This window comes from Lepidochelys kempii, chromosome 9 (assembly GCF_965140265.1).
Source record: "Lepidochelys kempii isolate rLepKem1 chromosome 9, rLepKem1.hap2, whole genome shotgun sequence".
NCBI classification, from domain to species: Eukaryota; Metazoa; Chordata; order Testudines; family Cheloniidae; genus Lepidochelys; species Lepidochelys kempii.
Window position 1 is genome coordinate 93072368 of NC_133264.1, and position 19832 is coordinate 93092199.

Genomic DNA, 19832 nt, shown 5'->3' on the forward strand with positions numbered 1-19832 from the left:
CTCCTTGCAATGTGTATTTTTTCATGGTCTGTGTGTATATAAATCTCCTCACTGTATTTTCCACTTTATGCATCCGAAGTGAGCTGTAGCTCACGAAAGCTTATGCTCAAATAAATTGGTTAGTCTCTAAGGTGCCACAAGTACTCCTTTTCTTTTTGCGAATACAGACTAACACGGCTGCTAATCTGAAACCTGTTTTTTCTATGAGGGCTACAAACATTAACCCACATCAATGCCATGCTATAGCCACAGCCACCTATATTTAAAAACAAACATTCTAAATTATCACAGATCACTGGATTCCCCAGCATAGTGTTCTCAAATCTTGGCATTTTAGGGTCCAATCCTATGAAGCAATTATTCACTCCTACACATACCCCTGCTGACTCCAGTGGGACCAGATGCAAGATTAGACCCTTAAATTGTAAACTGCTGTCAGGGACTACATCTCTACCTGCACCTGGTAGAACACCGAGAATACTGGTACTTAATTATACCACCACCCATGTCAAAAACTCCTGCCAGCTATAAATGCACAAGTGTTTTCAGTACAGTATTCAGGTTATCTCCTGGAGAAACAGATAACATACCTCAAGCTGTTTACTAGCTTCTTCATTCCTCAATATCAGAGATAACTTGGTGCGAAGACTTCGAAAGTGCATATCAATCAGCATATTTGCTCGTTTTGTTGTTACTTCATTGATGGACTACATTATTGATAAAAAACAAAATAGTTGATAAATCCACTGTTCAAACAAACCCTTACAATAGGTAGTTAGGGAAATAGTACTTACCAAAATGATAAGCTGATAGTTTTCAGAATCATATATTACAGAAAATGCTCCAACTGCCTTTTTGAAGTCTTTGTGTGCAGACTCTTTGGCACACCTAAGAATAAAAATGTTACATATTTACAGAATGTTTATTTGATGTATTTGTGGCTCAACCATAAAATGTATCATCTTTGAAACTATTAATAGTAAAATATTTTCTTTGTAGAACACAAGGGTAGTTCTGTAAGTATGCTAAGTTAATATCTGAAAACTATAATTCCACTGGCACAAGTAGATATGGTAACCAGCACCTTTAAAGAAAATATGTGAATAAAAAGCTAGTTCAAATCTGCTGTGTGAAGAATCTGAACTTAAAGATACTCCTTTCTTCTGTAAAGGATGTAGACAATCTTTGGGGGAGGGGAGGTGGGAAACAAAGGAGAAGGCAGAACTTCCTTCCTGATTCAAATATACAAAATAGTAAAAGGAGATATTCCAAGTGTCTTTCCAGGCATGCATGCATGCATGATTTCTGAAGATGCTAAGCAAGATTAAAAGATTAGTGTTCCAAGTATTTTTTTGGTCTTCACAAGTGTGGGTATGTGCACACTAAACTTGTTTAAAGGATAATATATTTCTATTAAATGAACATTACTGATAGTTGATGGTAGAAATATAATTTATAATTTAAAGAAAAAATTAAGTAACTATTATTAATTCTAGTGGTTATAGTAGATTTAAGATTTAACACTTTGGATCCAATTCATTCACATATCAATAAAGGCTTCCCACACAATGACTCGTAACAACCATCAGAAAGTGTCATTAGAACCTTGAAACGTAGGTCATTCTTTTGGTCTTATGTAAAATATATTTTTCTTCTGCATTTCTGAATGTTAAGTTTTGTCATTTACATTTTAATTACATCTGGTTACATGTCCATATTTCTGTGATAACGACCACATTTAATTTTGAACAATTTATCATAGTTTTCACAGATTGCTCTCGCCACCTACTGTATTGGTATAAGCAAATCCTGAACTCTTCATCAAGTGATTCAGGAGGGTTCTCTTCACAAAATAGTCTAAGATAGATGGGTCTTATAATAAATAATGGTTGAATATTAAGATTTTTTTCATCCATTTTTCCCATAACCAAGTTTTATAGTCTTAACTTTGTACTTCAGAAAAATATTTACCAAACTCTATCTAAACCGTATTAAGTACAGTTATTCTGCATTTGATTGATTAGTTGAATTTTCAATTAAATTTCATAAAACAGAGAGGCTTCAAGGAACTATTTCAATAGAAGTGCTCAGGTTAAAATGTCAAAGGTTTATGATTCACCAGAAATCTGAGATGAAATTATTTCTGTGTAATTCATTGCAGCTCATATGTTGTTCCTGCACATGACAGATTCATCTAACACTGCTTTCAGAAAGTGAAATGAGAGCTTTTTAGAAGAGAAACCATTAAGATCTTCTCTTTAAAAGCCTGTTTAATCTTAAATATTTAAAAAGAAAACCAGCTGTCTTTTTTTAATGTATCTGTTAGGACGGAGGATTTCGGATTCTATATTTTGCCTGCCAGAATTGATGATACAACAAATGAAAGCACTGTAAATGCATCCAGTTCTCTACTCAATATAAATGAGTAGCAGCAGGGTGCATAGGAGTTCACTAAATGGACTACAGAACATTCCACTAAGCCTATAATTTTGAAGGTTGGGGAGTGTTATGCAATAGAATATCTTTCTATAAGACCCCCTTCTCCAGTTCTGTTTCGGGTTATCTTTTAAAGTTACAAAGGGAAGTCAGAGTTTCAGCCGAGGTTTTTGAACTACATTCTCCGCAATTTTCAGGTAATTGACATGTCAGTATTCTAGAAGAGTCTCACAATTAGTTGTTCTTATTTCAAACCAGTAGATAGTTTCTGCCATTACTGATTTACTATTCAATTATTTGATCCATACATTCATCATTAAAATAACCTAAACTTAATAGGCAGCATGGGATTTTCCTCAGCCATTAAACATGTATTTATATAGACACTTGTCATATCCAAACTGCTTATCAAGTTAAAAAAATGTAAGTATTTTCATGTAGTTTTCAAATAACTTGATAAGATACATTCAATTCTTATCAAATTCATTTTTTCCTATTTATATCAGTAAACAGTAGAACAATGAAACAAAACACAACACATGGTTCTATACCCTTCAAGACTATGAAAACCCAAAAGAAAAAAAATTCTTTACTTCTGCAGGCTTGCAGTACCACTTCAGACATTATTTCCTGAAATGGGTCCAAACTGTAACACTGTTAATAATGTCTACATTTTCTGCACTTTCATCTGATAAATGTAGGAAAATCTCATTTAAACTATTAATGACAATTTTCAATTCCCTCTTCTCTGAGTTCTTACAGTCAAGCAAAATTTCAAAATAAATTATGTATACAAACAGATTTGTACTTACATTTGCCTTAAATCTTCTGGCACTTCCAGTTTGATCTTGTGAAAAGTATCTTTTGTTGCAGGTTTGTTGGGATTCACAGATCTTAAACGCTCAATTGTGACAATTTCATTGTATGTAGCATCACAGGCTGCATATTCTATTACATAAAACTGATATAAAAAATAATAAAATCATCCAAGCTACATGTTTAATGACAAGAACAAGAATTGTGCTATGACTACACTGAGCGTGAAGTATTCTTTAATTGTGCAAATAAACTGCACTTTTTTAGTTTTAGGTAAAAAGACACTCCTAATCAAACTTCCTACTACGGGGATAGCCTACATAGTTACTTAAGAATAAATTTAAAAAGAGAAAACTTCAAATCTGATGTCCAGACACTTGCAAAAGAAAAGAGAAATACATGTATATATATTCCTACCTCACCCTTTATCATTCTCACTTTAGCCAGCCACCAGCAACATGGTTCTTTTTCATTTGCTCTGGAATAAACCTAAACAAAAAAGTATAATGTACAACACTGCAAGATGAGAACTGCCTTATATTAATAAAGAAACTTGTGTAGAATTTGCATAAAGCACATCACAAGTCATGACTGATATTACCACTCCTGCTATGCAAGAGCTTTTCAAGCCAGTAAATTATATAAATTATATATAAAATGTAAACAAAGTGCCTAGTTCAAACACCATAGCAAATATAAAATTATAGCCCATATGAATCAGCAAAAAAGTCAGGACAATCCTGAAGTACTCAAAAAAGCAAAGGAATTCAGACTTATAGGCCAGCTAATATTTCAATTTCATCTATAACTCTTCTAATTACATACAGGTATTGTACGGGTCATGCCAGTGCACAATATTATATAGTCAGCAAATTGACATATAGAACCTCTCATATAACATCAATAAAACCAGCTTTATACTAAAAAGTGTTGCCAGGATAGCAATGTCAATTAGGGATGTGATGATTTTATGTTATTTTTTATACATCATAGCTATGTGTCAAAAGCCCTAGTGTAGATATAGTTTTATCAGTAAAGAAGTGGTTTTGCTGGCACAGTTTATTTTGCTCTCTGAACCAAAATAAGCTATATTTCCATATCAGCAAAACTTTTAAATTTAGACAACATTTAGGAAAGAAGTAAGAAGTTTAAACTTGTAAAATAAGGAAGTCGGATGGGTAATATTAGAGTGACCTTAATTTTTGTATATTATATTTTCTTAATTGTAATTCTGCAAGATTGAAAGAAGAAGTAATATGTTAATTGTTAACTCTGGCTTCAAAACAACTTCTTTTGATTGTTGCTCTTTGTGCCTTTGAAAATTACCCCACCCTCAATAATACCATACTATAACCCAACAGTTCTCAAACTGTGGTTTGGACCCCAAAGTGAGTTACAACCCCATTTAAATGGGATCACCAAGGCCTGTGTTCGACTTGCTGGGGCCTGGGACTGAAGCCAAAGCCCAAGGCCCACCACCCAGGACTGAAGCTGAAGCCAGAGTGCTCCAGCCTCTCCTCCTCCAACTTGGGGCTTGGGCTCCCTCTGCCCTCCCCACACTCTGGGCAGCAGGGCTCCGGCTCCCCCATACACACTTGAGGCAACAGGGCTCCAGCACCCACCCATCCGGGGTCATGTAGTAATTTTTGTTGTCAGAAAAAGGTTGCAGTGCAATGGAGTTTGATAACCACTGCATAATCTATCACATTACTGCCAACATCCTGTGACAAAAACAAGTTTTAATTTGCATACAATTACACGAATTTGCACAAAATACTGCCCAATTGCGCAAATGGCTCCAATTTCTCCATAAACCCTGAAATGAATAGTTCTGTGCCCCTTCAGCAACAGATCTGCCTATCCCCAGCTGTAAGTCAATTATGCAATCCAAGAGCTGGCCCCGGGTCAATTAAAGGTGTGCTTCCCAGCCCCTCAATTAATTCTCAATAAGTCGCACAATTATTTCTGGGGCCCCTGCCCACAAATCAACTCTGCATTCCCAGTCAATCAACTGGGGAAGTGAGAAAGACAGCTAAATCACAAGCAGATGGGTTTCCCCCAGAGATTGAAAGGAAGGTCTGAAAACCCATCAAGTTGGCAGGTATGTTATCAATGGGCACTGTAGTATTTTTTAGTACATATTACAAAGTTGCTTTTTTATCTTGAGGTTTTACTTTATACATATAGGCCCTGTCTATACTGCTGAAACAGTTCTGGCTAACATGATTCAAATCCAAGCACATACTAACACAATTTCCTTCATCAATGAAGACATGAGGATCTAATTTACAGCACTGTTTCTAAGCCAATTGCTATCATTACCATGGAGGTCAGGGAAACAACTGTAGCATACAAATCCCTCAAGTGTCAAGGATGTGGTTTACAACTGTCAAAAGAAGCTCTTAAATAGACTCAGCATTATCTTCTATAACGTTTGATATCAATGAGATGGCGTAGTGTTCTACTTATTCCCAGTAACTTAGCTGACATTCTTTTCCTGTCACTAAAAAGGTACTGTTTAAAACATAATACATACCTCTACTTCATCACTTTCATTTATATCTTTATTATAGCCTGCAGGTGGTGGAAACCTCACATCATGGAATGGAATTTGTCTCTCTGGCTGCCAGCTGAAAAGAAAAATACAGTGATAGCTTGCACCTATGTACTTTCACTTTCTTTTTAAAAGGATGACCACAAGTGTTTTAGACCTGTAAAGTTCACATCTTTACTTTTCATACATTTTCACACAAAAACTTCATGAAATTTAAATTAACAGAATCTACTATAGAAATGTTGCAAAAAAAGTTTTTAAAATGTAGTTAAGCATCTTAAAACTAAAAGTAGTATTAAAACTGTATCAGGGACCTTACCACAAAATAATCCCCTCCTCCCCCGAAAATCAGTATTTTGCTTACAATACTGTCAAACACCTAGAAATTCTATTTTTATACTAAACAAATTCCAAATTCTTCTATTTTTGAATTTAAAAAATATTCCAAACTTTACTGAGTAGAACATATCAATAAAGCTGATCATTTAAAGGTGTGCAGTAAAGTATTGAAGATTTCATCAACTTAAGAAATATGTGCTGTATGCATCTTATAACCAGGCTAACACGGATATTCAAGCACAATAGCTTAAAGAAACAGACAGCTTGGAAATCTAGCTTTTTAAAAAAAGTTAAGTTTCAGATTTTACACCTTCTCTGAATCTCACGTCAACTTATTTTGGTTTAACAATCACATTTTTCTGTATCTTTAAATAATGTGTTTTTCTCTTCCCTGTTGCCATTTGAAAGACCCAAACAAATTAATAGGGAAAGTTCAATGACTTTATAGGAGAAACAGTAAAATTGACTATACACAGAGTATTGTACAAACTAAAAACAGAAAAAGAATTCTAATTTTAGTAAACAGTGATAGTATGTAAATTATTTTTTCCACACATAAGTATAACTTATGTTAAAAGCTTCCCTTCAAAATGCACTCTTTCCTCAGGTCCTATAACACCCAGGCCTTTAACAGGAGCTAGCAAGGAATGTCCCAGCATACACTTAGTGATGTGACCTCAACCACAAATATATGCTGGAGAAAGTTTATAGAGGCACATGTGCATTGTTTTCCTCCATTAAAAAACCAACAGATACATAAATACAGAATATTACCAAGATTTTCTCTTTTACTTGCCTCTAAGTGTATATATTCTTTAAAAAATGGAAAGGGGTGGGTAGCACATGGATTTCTTGCAAGGGGGGCTGCCAGAGGCCTCAGTGTTGATGCTGCTACATTTTAAAATCAACTCAGAATAACTTGGTGAGTCTAACAAGTCTAGTAACAAGAGATACAGGTTGAACTCATGGAACTGATTTTGAGCCACCCAAACATAATATATAACATTAGTAATACGGCAATGTTTACCTCTGTCTTTAATAAAACAAATTTATTTTATTACATCTTTCCTAAATAAAATTTTAAAATGAAATACAATAATTTTTATTGTGAAGAGCAATAGCATAAGCATTCAGATTTTAAATGTATTAATTTTTTTTACCCATACTGAAAAAGGCACTATTTATGTATTACTAAGTTAGAGACACATATTAAACAAACACAGTATTAGATTTAAACATTGTAAAAAACTAACATCAGCAGTACACTTACTTGTTTTCAAATGCAACTGTTATGGAATCTTCATGTACATCCTTTACAAATGCCTGTATGAAAAAAATAGTAGAATTATGGATAGCGCCTTTATTTTAAAAATACTGCCATCTTAACGGTTCTTTTTTCCACTGACACCACTGAAACTCAAAAATTAAGTCTGTTTTAAAATCATCTCTCTCTAATTTTGCAGTATTTTCCTAGAAGATGGGACTATAGAGACAAAGTTGCTGACATCTTTGTATTCCCCTGGTTTATGGGCACCAACCAGTACACTGATGTGCTTATGCAGTACTCAAATCATACATGCACTATTTTCTTTTCACTTTCTTTCTTACACTTCAAACAGAATATACAACAGAATGTATAAATGTTAAATGCATTATGTATAGTTACTTAATATGTTGTGTTAAATAAGGTTTACCTAAAATTCTACATTTCCTGTAGTTCTGACTGTAGAACTGTGGTGTAAATCAAAAATCCCAAAAAAATTTTATTCCCCACCCCCATATCCCAATACTCAGCTCTCTGAGCTCCCTCCCCAGCTCCCTTCTCGCCCCAAAACAAGTTCCAGTAACACCAACAAGACCCAGTTATACCCAATTCACCCAAGCTTTAGCCAGATTCCCTTCAATGCTATTGCCTGGCGCTCAGCAACTTCCTTTCTAGATTAATTGAAGTGGGACACACTATATCCTTCCCTCCATTTTCCTCCTGAGGTGGTGGCTCTGTAAATATTTCATCCCTAAGCTTCTCCTTTGGGATAATACGGAAAAGACTTTAGAGGGCCTACTGAACAGAGAACTGAACTGTGACTCAGGAAACCTGGATTCTATTCTCAGCTCCACCACTGGCCTGCTGGGTGACCATGGGAAAGTCTCTCTGACTTCCCATGCTTCACAATGTTTACGTTTCCCTATCTGTAAAATTATGATATCGATACTCATCACTTTTGTAAAGCATCGATGATATATGTACTGATGAAAAGTGTTACACAGAAAGTTATGTGGTATTATTCAGAGCCTCCAGATAATCATGGTTATGTGGAAGGGAGAGGGGTAGAAATTTTGAAATTTCTTCCACTAACTAAATGCCTACAAAAGAACTTTTGCAAGTGTCTAAAATAGAAATAAATAAATGTAATTGTGTTGAAAAACTATGATAATTGATGATAGGTAGCATGGGTTTTCTGCTTCCACTTGTCCATATAAGAAGTTGATTCATGTGTGTATTCAGGAAAGTAGATGGGGAAGGGGGACATGAATGAAAGGACTATGCTAGTTTGTTCTACTAACAGCGATGGCATTTTTAGCACATCAGTAAAATGAAAATAATCTTGACCACTGACAATGTTCAAGATTATTTACACCAAATATTATGTGGAACATTTAACCTTCCCCCAGTTTTGAGACTTTTAGTGAAACGAGGGGACACTTTTATAATTCATATTCCATAGTAACTTCACTTTTCTTCCAAAACAGAAGCACCTAAGTGTCAAACAAGAGAATCAAGAGTGACTACTGCTAAGATGAAGTGACATAGGTGTACATGAATACAGCTATGATTCTAGCAGGAAGTTCAATACTGGCTCAATAACCTGCAATGAACTAATAATCTCTTTTGAGCTGAGGTCAAAGCAAAGTGAAAAAGAGCAAAGCCACAGTTAGTCTCTGGAGCCCCTTTCGCAGTATGTCCACCCTTTAAAACACTCAAGGAACATTAAAGGAACCATTAAAGTTATTTATATCGAAGTACCTTCAGAAAGGACACAAACTGGTTATAAAATTTGGCCATATCACTTACAAAGCCTCCCTTTCCATACATAGCAAAAATACAGTTAATATTTTTCTCTGGCATAACAGAAAACAAATCTAACATCAGAGCTCAGCGTCTCACACATGCTGAGATAGGTATAGAAATAGTATTTACATAAGACAACAGAACTTTAGGTTCACATACACCCATATGGGTATTGCAAATTTTGCATACATCTCATATCCATCTTTGCTCTTGTCTTGGCTTATACTAAGTCCAGGACAGCAGCAATTAAGGATATGCATTCGACAAATCTTAGGATAGACTTGCCCCATTCTGAAACAGTGAACACATTTTCAAATGTGTGTCATGTGCAGGTCTGAATCAGCTATTGATCTAGATCAGGGGTAGGCAAACTTTTTGGCCTGAGGGCCGCATCGGGTTTCTGAAATTGTATGGAGGGCCCGTTAGGGGAGGCTGTGCCTCCCCAAACAGTCAGGCATAGCCCGGCCCCCGCTCCCTATCCGACACCCCCTGCTTCTTGCCCCCTGACAGCCCCCCGGGACTCCTGCCCCATCCAACCCCCCTGTTCCCTGATGGCCCCCCAGGGACCCCTGCCCCATCCAACCACCCCTTCTCCCTGACCCCTTGCCCCTAACTGAACCCCCCACCCCATCCAACCCCCCCTCTCCTTCCTGACTGCCCCCCCAGGACCCCTGTCCCCATTCAACCCCCCGTTCCCTGACCCCATTCAACCGCTGACCACTCCCCGAACTCCCCTGTCCTCTAGCCAACCCCCCTGCTCCCTGGAGCACCAGTGGCTGGCAGCGTGGCTGCACCAGGACAGGCAGCTGTGCCACGCAGCACAGAGTACCGGGTCAGGCCGGGCTCTGCAGCCCCGCCGCCCAGAGCATTTCCCCAATGATAAGGTGAGGCTGCGGAGGAGGAGGGACAGCAGGGAAGGGGCCGGAGGTGAGCCTTTCGGGCCAGGATCTCAGGGGCCAGGCAGGACGTGGCCCATGGGCCTTAGATTGCCCACCTCTGATCTAGATATTAACAGACATGGATGCCTTGACATCTGAAGTATACTGTAATCACTACCACACATTGTATAAACCTATCATTCTGCAGAAAGGCAAAAGAGCAGGTCTATGTACTATTAGTAATAGTCACCTATGCAAAAGCAAGGATAATCTTATCAAAATTATCTGATTACATCATGAAAATATACATCTTAAATCAAGAACCCCAAACTACTCGAGTGAAAAAGTAAGAATGACAGATATCAGTGCCAGCAGGAAGAACTTGAACTTCTTAATCTTTTTGGTTTTCATTGAACCATAATAGGATAAATGTTATATGTCTTTTTTAGTACGAAGAAACACTGAGTAGAAGCCTTTCCCTTTACAGTGCTGAGCACTTCGCCATCTTTAAGGACTCCTGAAGCTGTTCTAAACACTGAACATGGTCCATGAAAAATACAGGAAATGGCATGGAGTGAACTGGGATAGGGTTGGGTGGGAGCAGAGAGAGTAATTGGCTCTTCTATCCAAACTCAACAATTGCTAGGATGTGTTAATTCCACCACATCCAATAAGGAAACGGCTCAAATAGCCCTAGAAAGGGAATTACAGAAAGAAGGGTAGTCAAATTGAAGACAAGCTCTGTGTTCTTAAAACAATCCATCAAATGTTTTGCTTGGAAAAAGTGAAGGTCACATGAGCAACTGATTAGGACAATAACCTTTGAGGGGGATGTTTTTTCCTTTCTTCTCATAGGCTTTAGTCTGAAGTTCAGGTAGGTTGAATGGTAACCCCCTGCCATAGTTACTCTCTGTGGTAGCAGAAAGAGGAGGTTGTTGAACCTTTCTAGCTTGACTGAAGATGACTCAGAGATTGTGCAGAGGATTTAGCATCTATTATTTTCTTTGAGTCTCATCTGTTTTCTTACCATACACATTTTCCACAGAAAGGAAATTTTCAGCGTGGCTTAAGCCTCAACCAAGAGACATGAACACTTAAAGCCAGGAACACTGAAGAGCAATACCCATATGTAACTGCTCTTGCTGTGATGTCCGTATGTGTGGATGCCAAATCCGTCTAATGTCTTTCACTGTCTTCCTCTGTTCCTCTATCAGATGGCCCAGAGAAAAAAGCACCTAGTCCCAAAGCTGATATAAAGTTAAATGTTGATGGACTGGGAAAACTGGAATATAAAGATGCAGAGATATGTATATCTCAGGCTCATAGGTGTATGGGTAAGGAGGGATGGAAGACTAGCCTGAGCAAACATGCATGACAGATAGTAGAGTGTGAAACATACTAAAGGTAGAGGGAGACTAAGATGAAGGAAAACAGGGGGAAGATAAAAGGTTGGAGTAGATATAACATCAAGAGGAATGATGTTCAGAAAGAAGTCAGGGGAGCGAGGAACAGACCATGAGAAGAACATTTAGATTATTAGTGGCCACTATCAATTTTTTTTTTTTTTTTTTTTTTTTAGGAACTAATGAGCAGAAAGGTTTGCCCTTACTGCTTGAGAGCCATAGAGCACAAAAACAGAAAGCACATAATATAGAGCAGCCTCCAGAAAAATTGAAAATAACTAAAGTTGTTCACTCTCCCCGACATGAAAAACTTAATGTGGTGCACTTTCATCATGGCAACTGAACAACATTAAATCCCTGTGCTTGACATTACTAACATAAATAAATAAATAAAACCTTTCCCTTCAACATATTGATGCTACTGGAGGTCTCAAATGTGTCAACATTCACAAACTCTGCAAAATAAAGTTTTACTTTCAGTGATCCAAATATGGCCTAAATTTCATTATTAGTCATTTTACAAATGTAAAAGTTATGCTACTGTAAACACCAATATATATATTATTTCAGTGCCCAAAAGTATGCTAGGCATGTCACATGAACAATTCAAGATATGGTACCTGTCCCAAGGAGTTTAAAGTGTAAAATCAGATGTAATAACTGGAGATCAGAAAGAGGGGGCAGGGGAGGGGCAAGAAAAAGAGCAGGGATAAAGGTTATGGTAAGAAAAATGTTCAGTTACTCAGTATGGCATATGCACATATTGACCATACTATTAAATTAAGTGTTAGGGGGGTTAAATTAATCATTTAACTTGCTGCTCATGGATGGCTGAAGTAATTTTTTTCTTCAAAGGAATCAGAAAGAGAAAAGTGAGCCAATTTGGCTAACAAGCCTGGAAAAGGCATTCCACATAGAGTAGCAGAATGGCAAAACGTCACAAAGGAGCATCAGGGGAAGGAAACAAAGGGAATGTCCAGGCTGGCACCTTTAGAAGGATGGAGGGGATGGGAATTGACAGAAACGGAGACAAGGTTGGAGATATCTGTTGGGGATGAATTACGTAACCTTCAAAGAAGGGACAAGGAACTACAATAGGGAGCTGGGGGGAATTCTGCAGGATGTGACGGGACTAAAACAACAAATGACAAAGATTATTTTAACATTAGCAGTTTGGATGGAGACAAGTTCAATATCCAGAAATTGAAAATAAAAATTGCAGTCATTGAGGGAATGGACAAGCAATTTAACCATTAGGAAAGAAAAAAAAGGGGCAGATTTTAATATTGTTATGGAAGAAGAAATGGCAAGATTTGGCTACAGACAGGAAGTGGATGGAGAAGTCAAAAATGGATCCACGTTACAGACTGACAGGATGCTAACAGGTTTCAGAGTAACAGCCGTGTTAGTCTGTATTTGCAAAAAGAAAAGGAGTACTTGTGGCATTATGCAAGGTAGCCTATTTCCTCTTGTTTTTTCCTACCACCCCCCCCCAAGATGTTCTGGTTTAACTTGGATTTAAACTTGGATAGTGGTCAGTTTGGATGAGCTATTACCAGCAGGAGAGTGAGTTTGTGTGTGTATGGGGGTGGGGGGGATGTGAGAAAACCTGGATTTGTGCTGGAAATGGCCCACCTGATGATCACTTTAGATAAGCTATTACCAGCTGGACAGTGGGGTGGGAGGAGGTATTTTTTCATATTCTCTGTGTATATATAAAGTCTGCTACAGTTTCCACGGCATGCATCCGATGAAGTGAGCTGTAGCTCACGAAAGCTCATGCTCAAATAAATTGGTTAGTCTCTAAGGTGCCACAAGTACTCCTTTTCTTTCAGGATGCTAACAGTATATCAACGGCAAGAGATAATGGAGGTAATGGAGTGTCTTTCAGGAAAAGCAATCAGTATATTCCAACCCCACTGGCATAGGATTGATCCCATTAAACAGCTGCATACAACATTTTCTTATCTAATTTGAATAATTGAATATGCTCACAGCTAAATTTTTTTTAAGTGACCTCTTTGGTCACTTGCAACAGAAGTCCCACAGACACACCTACTTTAGAAGAAAAAGATACCAAGTTTTAATCAACATCTTATGTTGGCATCAATTTTACATGTGAGACTAGTATTATGGGAGACAGGATTAAGCTATATAGTTTTATAATGCATTTAAACATTATGAACACAGTAAAAGACCTAACACTGGTAATTTTCAGTAAAACTACATAAAACTGAAACAAGTACACTACTGAATGTCTTACTTTGTATACTGTATTGTGCCTTCTACCGCATCTGTATTCATTACAGAAAAATACTTATGGATAGGCATCATGGTTTTCAAGATTGAACACAGAGCTGGAAGTCAAGAACTCCTTAGTTCTAAATCATATTTCCATCAATAACTCAGGGAGCAGCCTTCAACAAGTCACTTAACCTATCTACAAAATTAGGATAATAAAAATTATCTACTTACTTTGTGGAGGTGTTAGAGGGCGTTAATATTTGTATAATTCTTTGAAAATATAAAGTACTAAGATATTATATTAAAATCAGTTCTCTAATATACTGTAGAAAAATAAACTATAGTTATATTATTAACAGCATCCTTTATATTCTCCCTATGCAACTGAAATGAACACCATTTTCTAAAACTGTCACTCAACTGCAATTTTTACTTCTTGAAGTACTTTGACAGGGAATAAATGTTTAGAGGGAAGGACATTAAAACATCACCAATTATTTTGTATATGAGGCTGCAGAACAAGTGGGTTAAACCCGCTTATTAATTTGTTCCCTAGTGTAAATTTTACATTAGATGTAAATTTTGTACCATGACACCCCACACTGAAACACATACCATTCAAAAACTGTAAGTGTACTTAAGTATTCCTCTCTGAAAATAAAACACTGTACAGCACATATATATTAGTGATGTCCGTGTGACAAAATGCATTTATCTTGCATCTTTGACTATTTTACCTGCACTATGCCCATTAATGCCATATCAGCCAGCACTTAAAATTTTTAACTGTCCAAAGAGATTCAGGTCCAAAGAGATTCAGGTCCAAGCCACAAAAGTCAGGCTTATTTCAAATATGCCTAAAGTTCATATATTTTCAAAATCTGAGATTTTGGGTCAGGCTCTTCTACAGCTACAAACCTCTGAACAGCTTTAAAACAGCCATTGAAAAAGAAATATACACACAAAGTAGTGTAAAAAATGTTTTCTATCCTCAAACATGGAACATTCACCCCCAGTTGAACGGGTCTGAGTGACAATGGGACCAGCAACAGTTCTAAGTTCAACATCTCATGTCAACAGGGATCGCTAGAAATAAGCGTCCTACATTTCATATGTGCTGAGCACTCTCAGCTCCCATTGCAATGTGAATAAGAGCTCAGAGTTCTCATCACTTCTGAAAAACCAGGCCAGAGAGCTTTACCCATTTGAAAGCTAGAAATCCTACCTTTTACATAAAAAGAAAAGGAGTACTTGTGGCACCTTAGAGACTAACCAATTTATTAGAGCATAAGCTTTCGTGAGCTCACGAAAGCTTATGCTCTAATAAATTGGTTAGTCTCTAAGGTGCCACAAGTACTCCTTTTCTTTTTGCGAATACAGACTAACACGGCTGTTACTCTGAAATCTACCTTTTACATGTGATTTGGTACTCGTTTCTAGCTATGACAGGCTATGAGGTATCTGTCCTTAGATTTGTGACACTAAGATTTATAAAACCTATTTTAGATCATTAAACAGTGTGTATACTGAAGTAAATATTAGATGCCAAACAGACCAAGACCCCACTGTAATAGACACAGTACAAATAAAAGCTTCCCCAATTTTAAGTTACCCTTTTCCCCTCCACTAATACAACTGGACTTACAGTATTAAAAACAACCTTGGCGTCTGGTAAAGGGATAAAAAATATCCAACATTTTTAAAAGCTCTCCATTATATTACTAAAACATTTTCTTTTAATATATATGGCATAAAAGTAGTATTACTGATAGTTGGTGTTACTGGTATGATGAGACTACTGACCTTCATTTGGGATAACCTAAATAATTCTTTGTAAGCTTTGCCACTCAAATACATGGTCATTCCCTAACTCATGCCAGTAAATGTCTTCATCCTTTGTCTTGTACTCCATACATACTAGCATGTACCCTGATTTAATGTATTTACAGTATTTTTGCTAAGGGTCTTCCAATCAGAGTGAATTAAGGTGGTTTTATAGTACTAATTGTAGGATGATCACTAGATATTAACATACCATAAAATGAAATGGGATGATGAACAGTTTTACAATATTATAACTCTAGAGGGATCCATCAAGATGCTGCTTGAAGAAATTTCTTATTTTCCCATTGGGATAGTCTTGTGTTTAAGCTGTTCTGTTCCTGGTCCCCATCAGAAATTTAGTATGATGTTAGGCAAGCCATGTAATTCTGTGCCTCAGTTTCTCCATCTGTAATATAGGGATAATCTGACATCTGACAGGGCAGCATGAGAATTAATTAATAAGTGCAAGGGGCTTGGGTATTATGGTAATATAAAAAAAGATATAACTAGAATGATAAACCATGCCTTTTTTGTTAAATACTAATCTCAGAGTATTGTTTTCTCTAAGTAACCTTTGCATCAGAGTTGATCATTTTGCTTGCCATTTTAAACCTTTCTTATTTACCCTTCCTATTTGCTAAAAAGAGCTTATATGAATTCTAAAATATAAGAAAAATATATTTTTTTTCAGAGAAATGTTGTAAAATAGTCTGGATGTACTAAATGATGTTCACATTTAGTAAACAAACTCTCAGTTTATGGAACAAATAGAGTAACTCATGAACCAATGAAACCTTCCATTCATCATCCACCTAACTTGTTCTGGGACCAGAAATGTTGGTAATAAAATAAAACGTGCTGGGTTACATGATCACCTTATTTTTTTATTATTATTATTAGTAGAGTAAAAAAAAATGGAAGGGATCAAGAAATTTACAATATTTCCCAAGCGGAGAATTTTCTGCACTGATATCATTCAAATAAAGTACATGAAATTGACTTTATATCTTCTCTGTCATCTTGTCACAGTAGTATATATTTTTAATCAATTATTAACTAGAGAGTACATGTTTTAAATGACCTCTTTCTACAAAGCCTGCCTATGATATATAATGCATTTAATTACTGGTGCACAATTAGATAAAAAGCTACTGTCATTTAAAAACCCTTTTTAATTCCTAAAATGCATACTTCATATTCTCAGTTATCTTTTGAACAATCATCATCAACCCAATAAAGAAAAAACGAAGAAAAGACAAAGAAAAAAGGGACTTATGTGAGTGTTCAATATTTTATTTCCTAGTACTTCTATACAGATCTGGGATTTCAATTGGAACACTCCAGACCCAACAGATGCTCTATTTGGCACTCATATATTCTCTCCTTACTATGAAAACACATGAGATGGCATCAAATATGAAAACATCTCCCTCCAGATATTTTAAGGAAAAAACCAAAGATTTTAAACAGAATTAACTTTTAAAAATCTGTATATACTGGTATATACATTTTAGACCACTAGAACTCAATATTATCTAGGTCCCTGACCCACCTTCCTACCTCTCACATGCTATAATACGTTATGAACTATTCAGTTCCATCCATCTCCAGTTTATTAACAAACACAGGACACAGCTGAATATTAGGCCCAATTCTTGAAGGCACTAAGAACATCCAACACCCATATGAGCGGAGTGCTCAGCACCTTGCAGGAACAGGCCAGACCCATTCTGGTTAACTGTACTTTGACCAAGGGCCTGAATCCACGACAGCTGACTCCAATGGGAGTAGGCCCTAGCCCAACGTTTTGCTCATGGTTTTGGTTTTTTTAAATCTTCTGGATCACAGACACTGCAACCCAAATGATGTTCTACTGTAAACTGACCAATGCTCTTCATTTCATGTAACCCCAGTGGCAACAAGCAGCAGGAATAACTGGCAGTGCCCGAGGTCCACCCTCAGTGAAGGCTCTCCCCACCACCAATGCACACACGCCACCACGTTCACATCCAACAGGCTAAACCACGTTTTCAGTGGGAGACGTATTCGGCCAGTAACGTTTCCAGGACCTCGGAGCAGGCCTGAAGGCCAAGGGATGCGCCAAGCCAGGTCGGCGCGGGCATCCCTGACCGCAGCATTAACAGCGCCACCGGGAGCGGCGTTTCATCCCGAGGGCCCGGTTAACGAGCTTCCGGGGGGGGGGCCGCCCGGCAGGGGCTCGCCGGGGTGCGACGCAAGGCCCCTGGCACGGAGGCTCTGCTCAGCCGCGGATCCCCCAGCGCGCTACGGGGGGAGAGGCCCAGCCAGGCCCTCTTCATCTCCCCTCGCACCCCGGGAGCGGCGAGCCCAGGCCTCCCTGCCCCCACAGAGCGAAGGTCTCATAGGCCCGAAGCCTCCGGGCCTCCGAGCTCCCTCTGTCCAAGGCGGCCTCCCTCCTTCGTCCGCCCGCCCCGCTCCGCTCCCTCCCCTCAGGTGGGGGGGGGAGGGACCGGCTCTCCCAGGCCGCCGTCTAGGCCAGGCCTCTCTCCCTTCCCCATCGGCGGGAGGAGCCGCCGCCGCCTCCTGCCCAAGGCCCCGCGCTCCCTCCCCTGAGGCCCGGCCCCGGCGCGTGGTACCTTGTAGAAGGCCCCATTGGAGCCCCGCACCTCCACCACCAGCTCCTCCATGTTGTGCCGCGGCGGCTCGGCGCGGGATGCCCAGGCCCGGCGCCGCCTCTCTCTCTCCGCGGGAGGGGGGCCTCGGTTCGCTCCGTAGCCGGACGGGCGGGGGCGGGTCGGCTCCGTTCCTCGCCCGCGGCTGCCCGGAAATGAAAGCGAAACGGTCACCACCCGGCGGCGCGCGGGGAACAGGGGAGCGGGGCGCCCGCTTAGAATGTAAACATTAAACCCGCATCACGTGACGGGCTCCGCTGGAGAGGGGGAGGGGCGGGGAATTAACTCGCGCGAGCACGCCCCGCTCGCGGCCAACTAACGGCCAGCCGGCCACACCCCGCCCTCACACACACACACACACAGCCGCGCTAGCGGCGTGCACGCAACCGAACCTCACGGCGCTACGGCGTCCCACCCCCTCCGGCCGCGCTCTGAGCGACTGCACCGCCACCCAATGGCGGCACGCCATGGACGCGTGCGGCGGCCAATGGGAACGCCCGTCGGGGAGGCCCTGTGACTCGGGGAGGCGCGGGCTGCCGTGGGCTTTCAAAGGGGCCCCTCAGCGCCGTGACCGGCCCGGCCCGGCCCGAAGGATTGAGCCGGGGGGCGGGGTGGGGCTTGTCCAGAGACATAACGGTGATGGTGGGGCCCGTGGGACGGGGGAAGGCTGGGGGAGACGGGGGCTGAGGAAGGAGGCTTCCTGCAGCCTGGGGAGCCGCACGGCTGGCGCCGCGGGGCGGTCTGCGGGGGGCGCCAGGGCCTCGGTTTGTAGGTATTAAAGAAGGCCCCTTTGCAGCTGCGTGGTAAGCTGGGTCATCAGCTGACTCGCGCGGACTAACAGCGGGGTTTGCGCTTCCTGTTTGGCCTGAATGTCAGACCTGGCAGCGGCTGAGATCTAACCCCGTCTCCGTTCCTCGTGCTGGGGGGCAAAGGGGGGGGGCGGGGGCTTGGGTCTGGTCCCTGCCATTTCTCAGGAGCTGTTTCCCCTTCTGGAATATTTTAAATGTTCCGCAGATCCAATCTGCAAGAGATTTTCGGGAGCCCCTGTTACCTAGAGGTGGCATTGTTGGGGAATAAAGTGTTGGTGGTATTAAGTAATTTCCACTCTCTTTGCTTGGACATTAGTCGAAAGCACCATGCAATACAACAAATAGATATGTTTCATACAAACGGCATCCCAAAATAGTATGTAAAAATGTATGCATACAGTTCAAGTGAAGTATTATCTATTGCTTCTGCACAGCTTGACTGTACACAGATGGTCTGGATGAATCTTCATGATGTATGGTATATGTTCTTGGTGCTGTTCAGTAATCCTACATCAAGGCACTCAGTCTTGATAGTACAGAAATTTCATGTTTTGCAAATGTTCCTTTTGATTCAATGGCTTCCTTTGAGAGTTACAGAAATACTGTCTCTATGTCTTTCTTAGGGCTGTATCTGATTTTACCTCCTACTAGCTGTAGGATTTATTTAAATGTGTAGTGTGTGCTGTTTAAATACATTATGTACAATAGAACCTCAGAGTTATGAACACCAGAGTTTCAGTCAACCACATGCCTAATTTGGAACTGAAAGTACATGATCAGACTGCAGCAGAGACCAAAAAAAAAAAAG

General features: G+C 39.7%; 1 protein-coding gene across 3 annotated transcripts in view; it reads right to left on the bottom strand.

Moving 5' to 3' along the window:
* FMR1 (fragile X messenger ribonucleoprotein 1) overlaps nucleotides 1–18555 on the bottom strand; it is a 59378-nt gene extending 40823 nt beyond the window's left edge. The window contains exons 1-7 of one of the 3 annotated variants that reach the window (XM_073358397.1): nucleotides 18180–18552; nucleotides 7416–7468; nucleotides 5789–5882; nucleotides 3670–3741; nucleotides 3249–3397; nucleotides 795–888; nucleotides 591–707 (exon numbers count right to left, since the gene is read on the bottom strand). In XM_073358397.1, the coding sequence (XP_073214498.1) occupies nucleotides 591–707; nucleotides 795–888; nucleotides 3249–3397; nucleotides 3670–3741; nucleotides 5789–5882; nucleotides 7416–7468; nucleotides 18180–18230 (630 nt within the window). In that variant the 5' untranslated portion in view covers nucleotides 18231–18552. Of the gene's footprint in view, nucleotides 1–590; nucleotides 708–794; nucleotides 889–3248; nucleotides 3398–3669; nucleotides 3742–5788; nucleotides 5883–7415; nucleotides 7469–18179 lie in introns of all 3 variants that reach the window. The other 2 variants (XM_073358396.1, XM_073358398.1) reach the window with 2 other exon arrangements.
* Between the last annotated feature and the right edge of the window lie 1277 nt (nucleotides 18556–19832).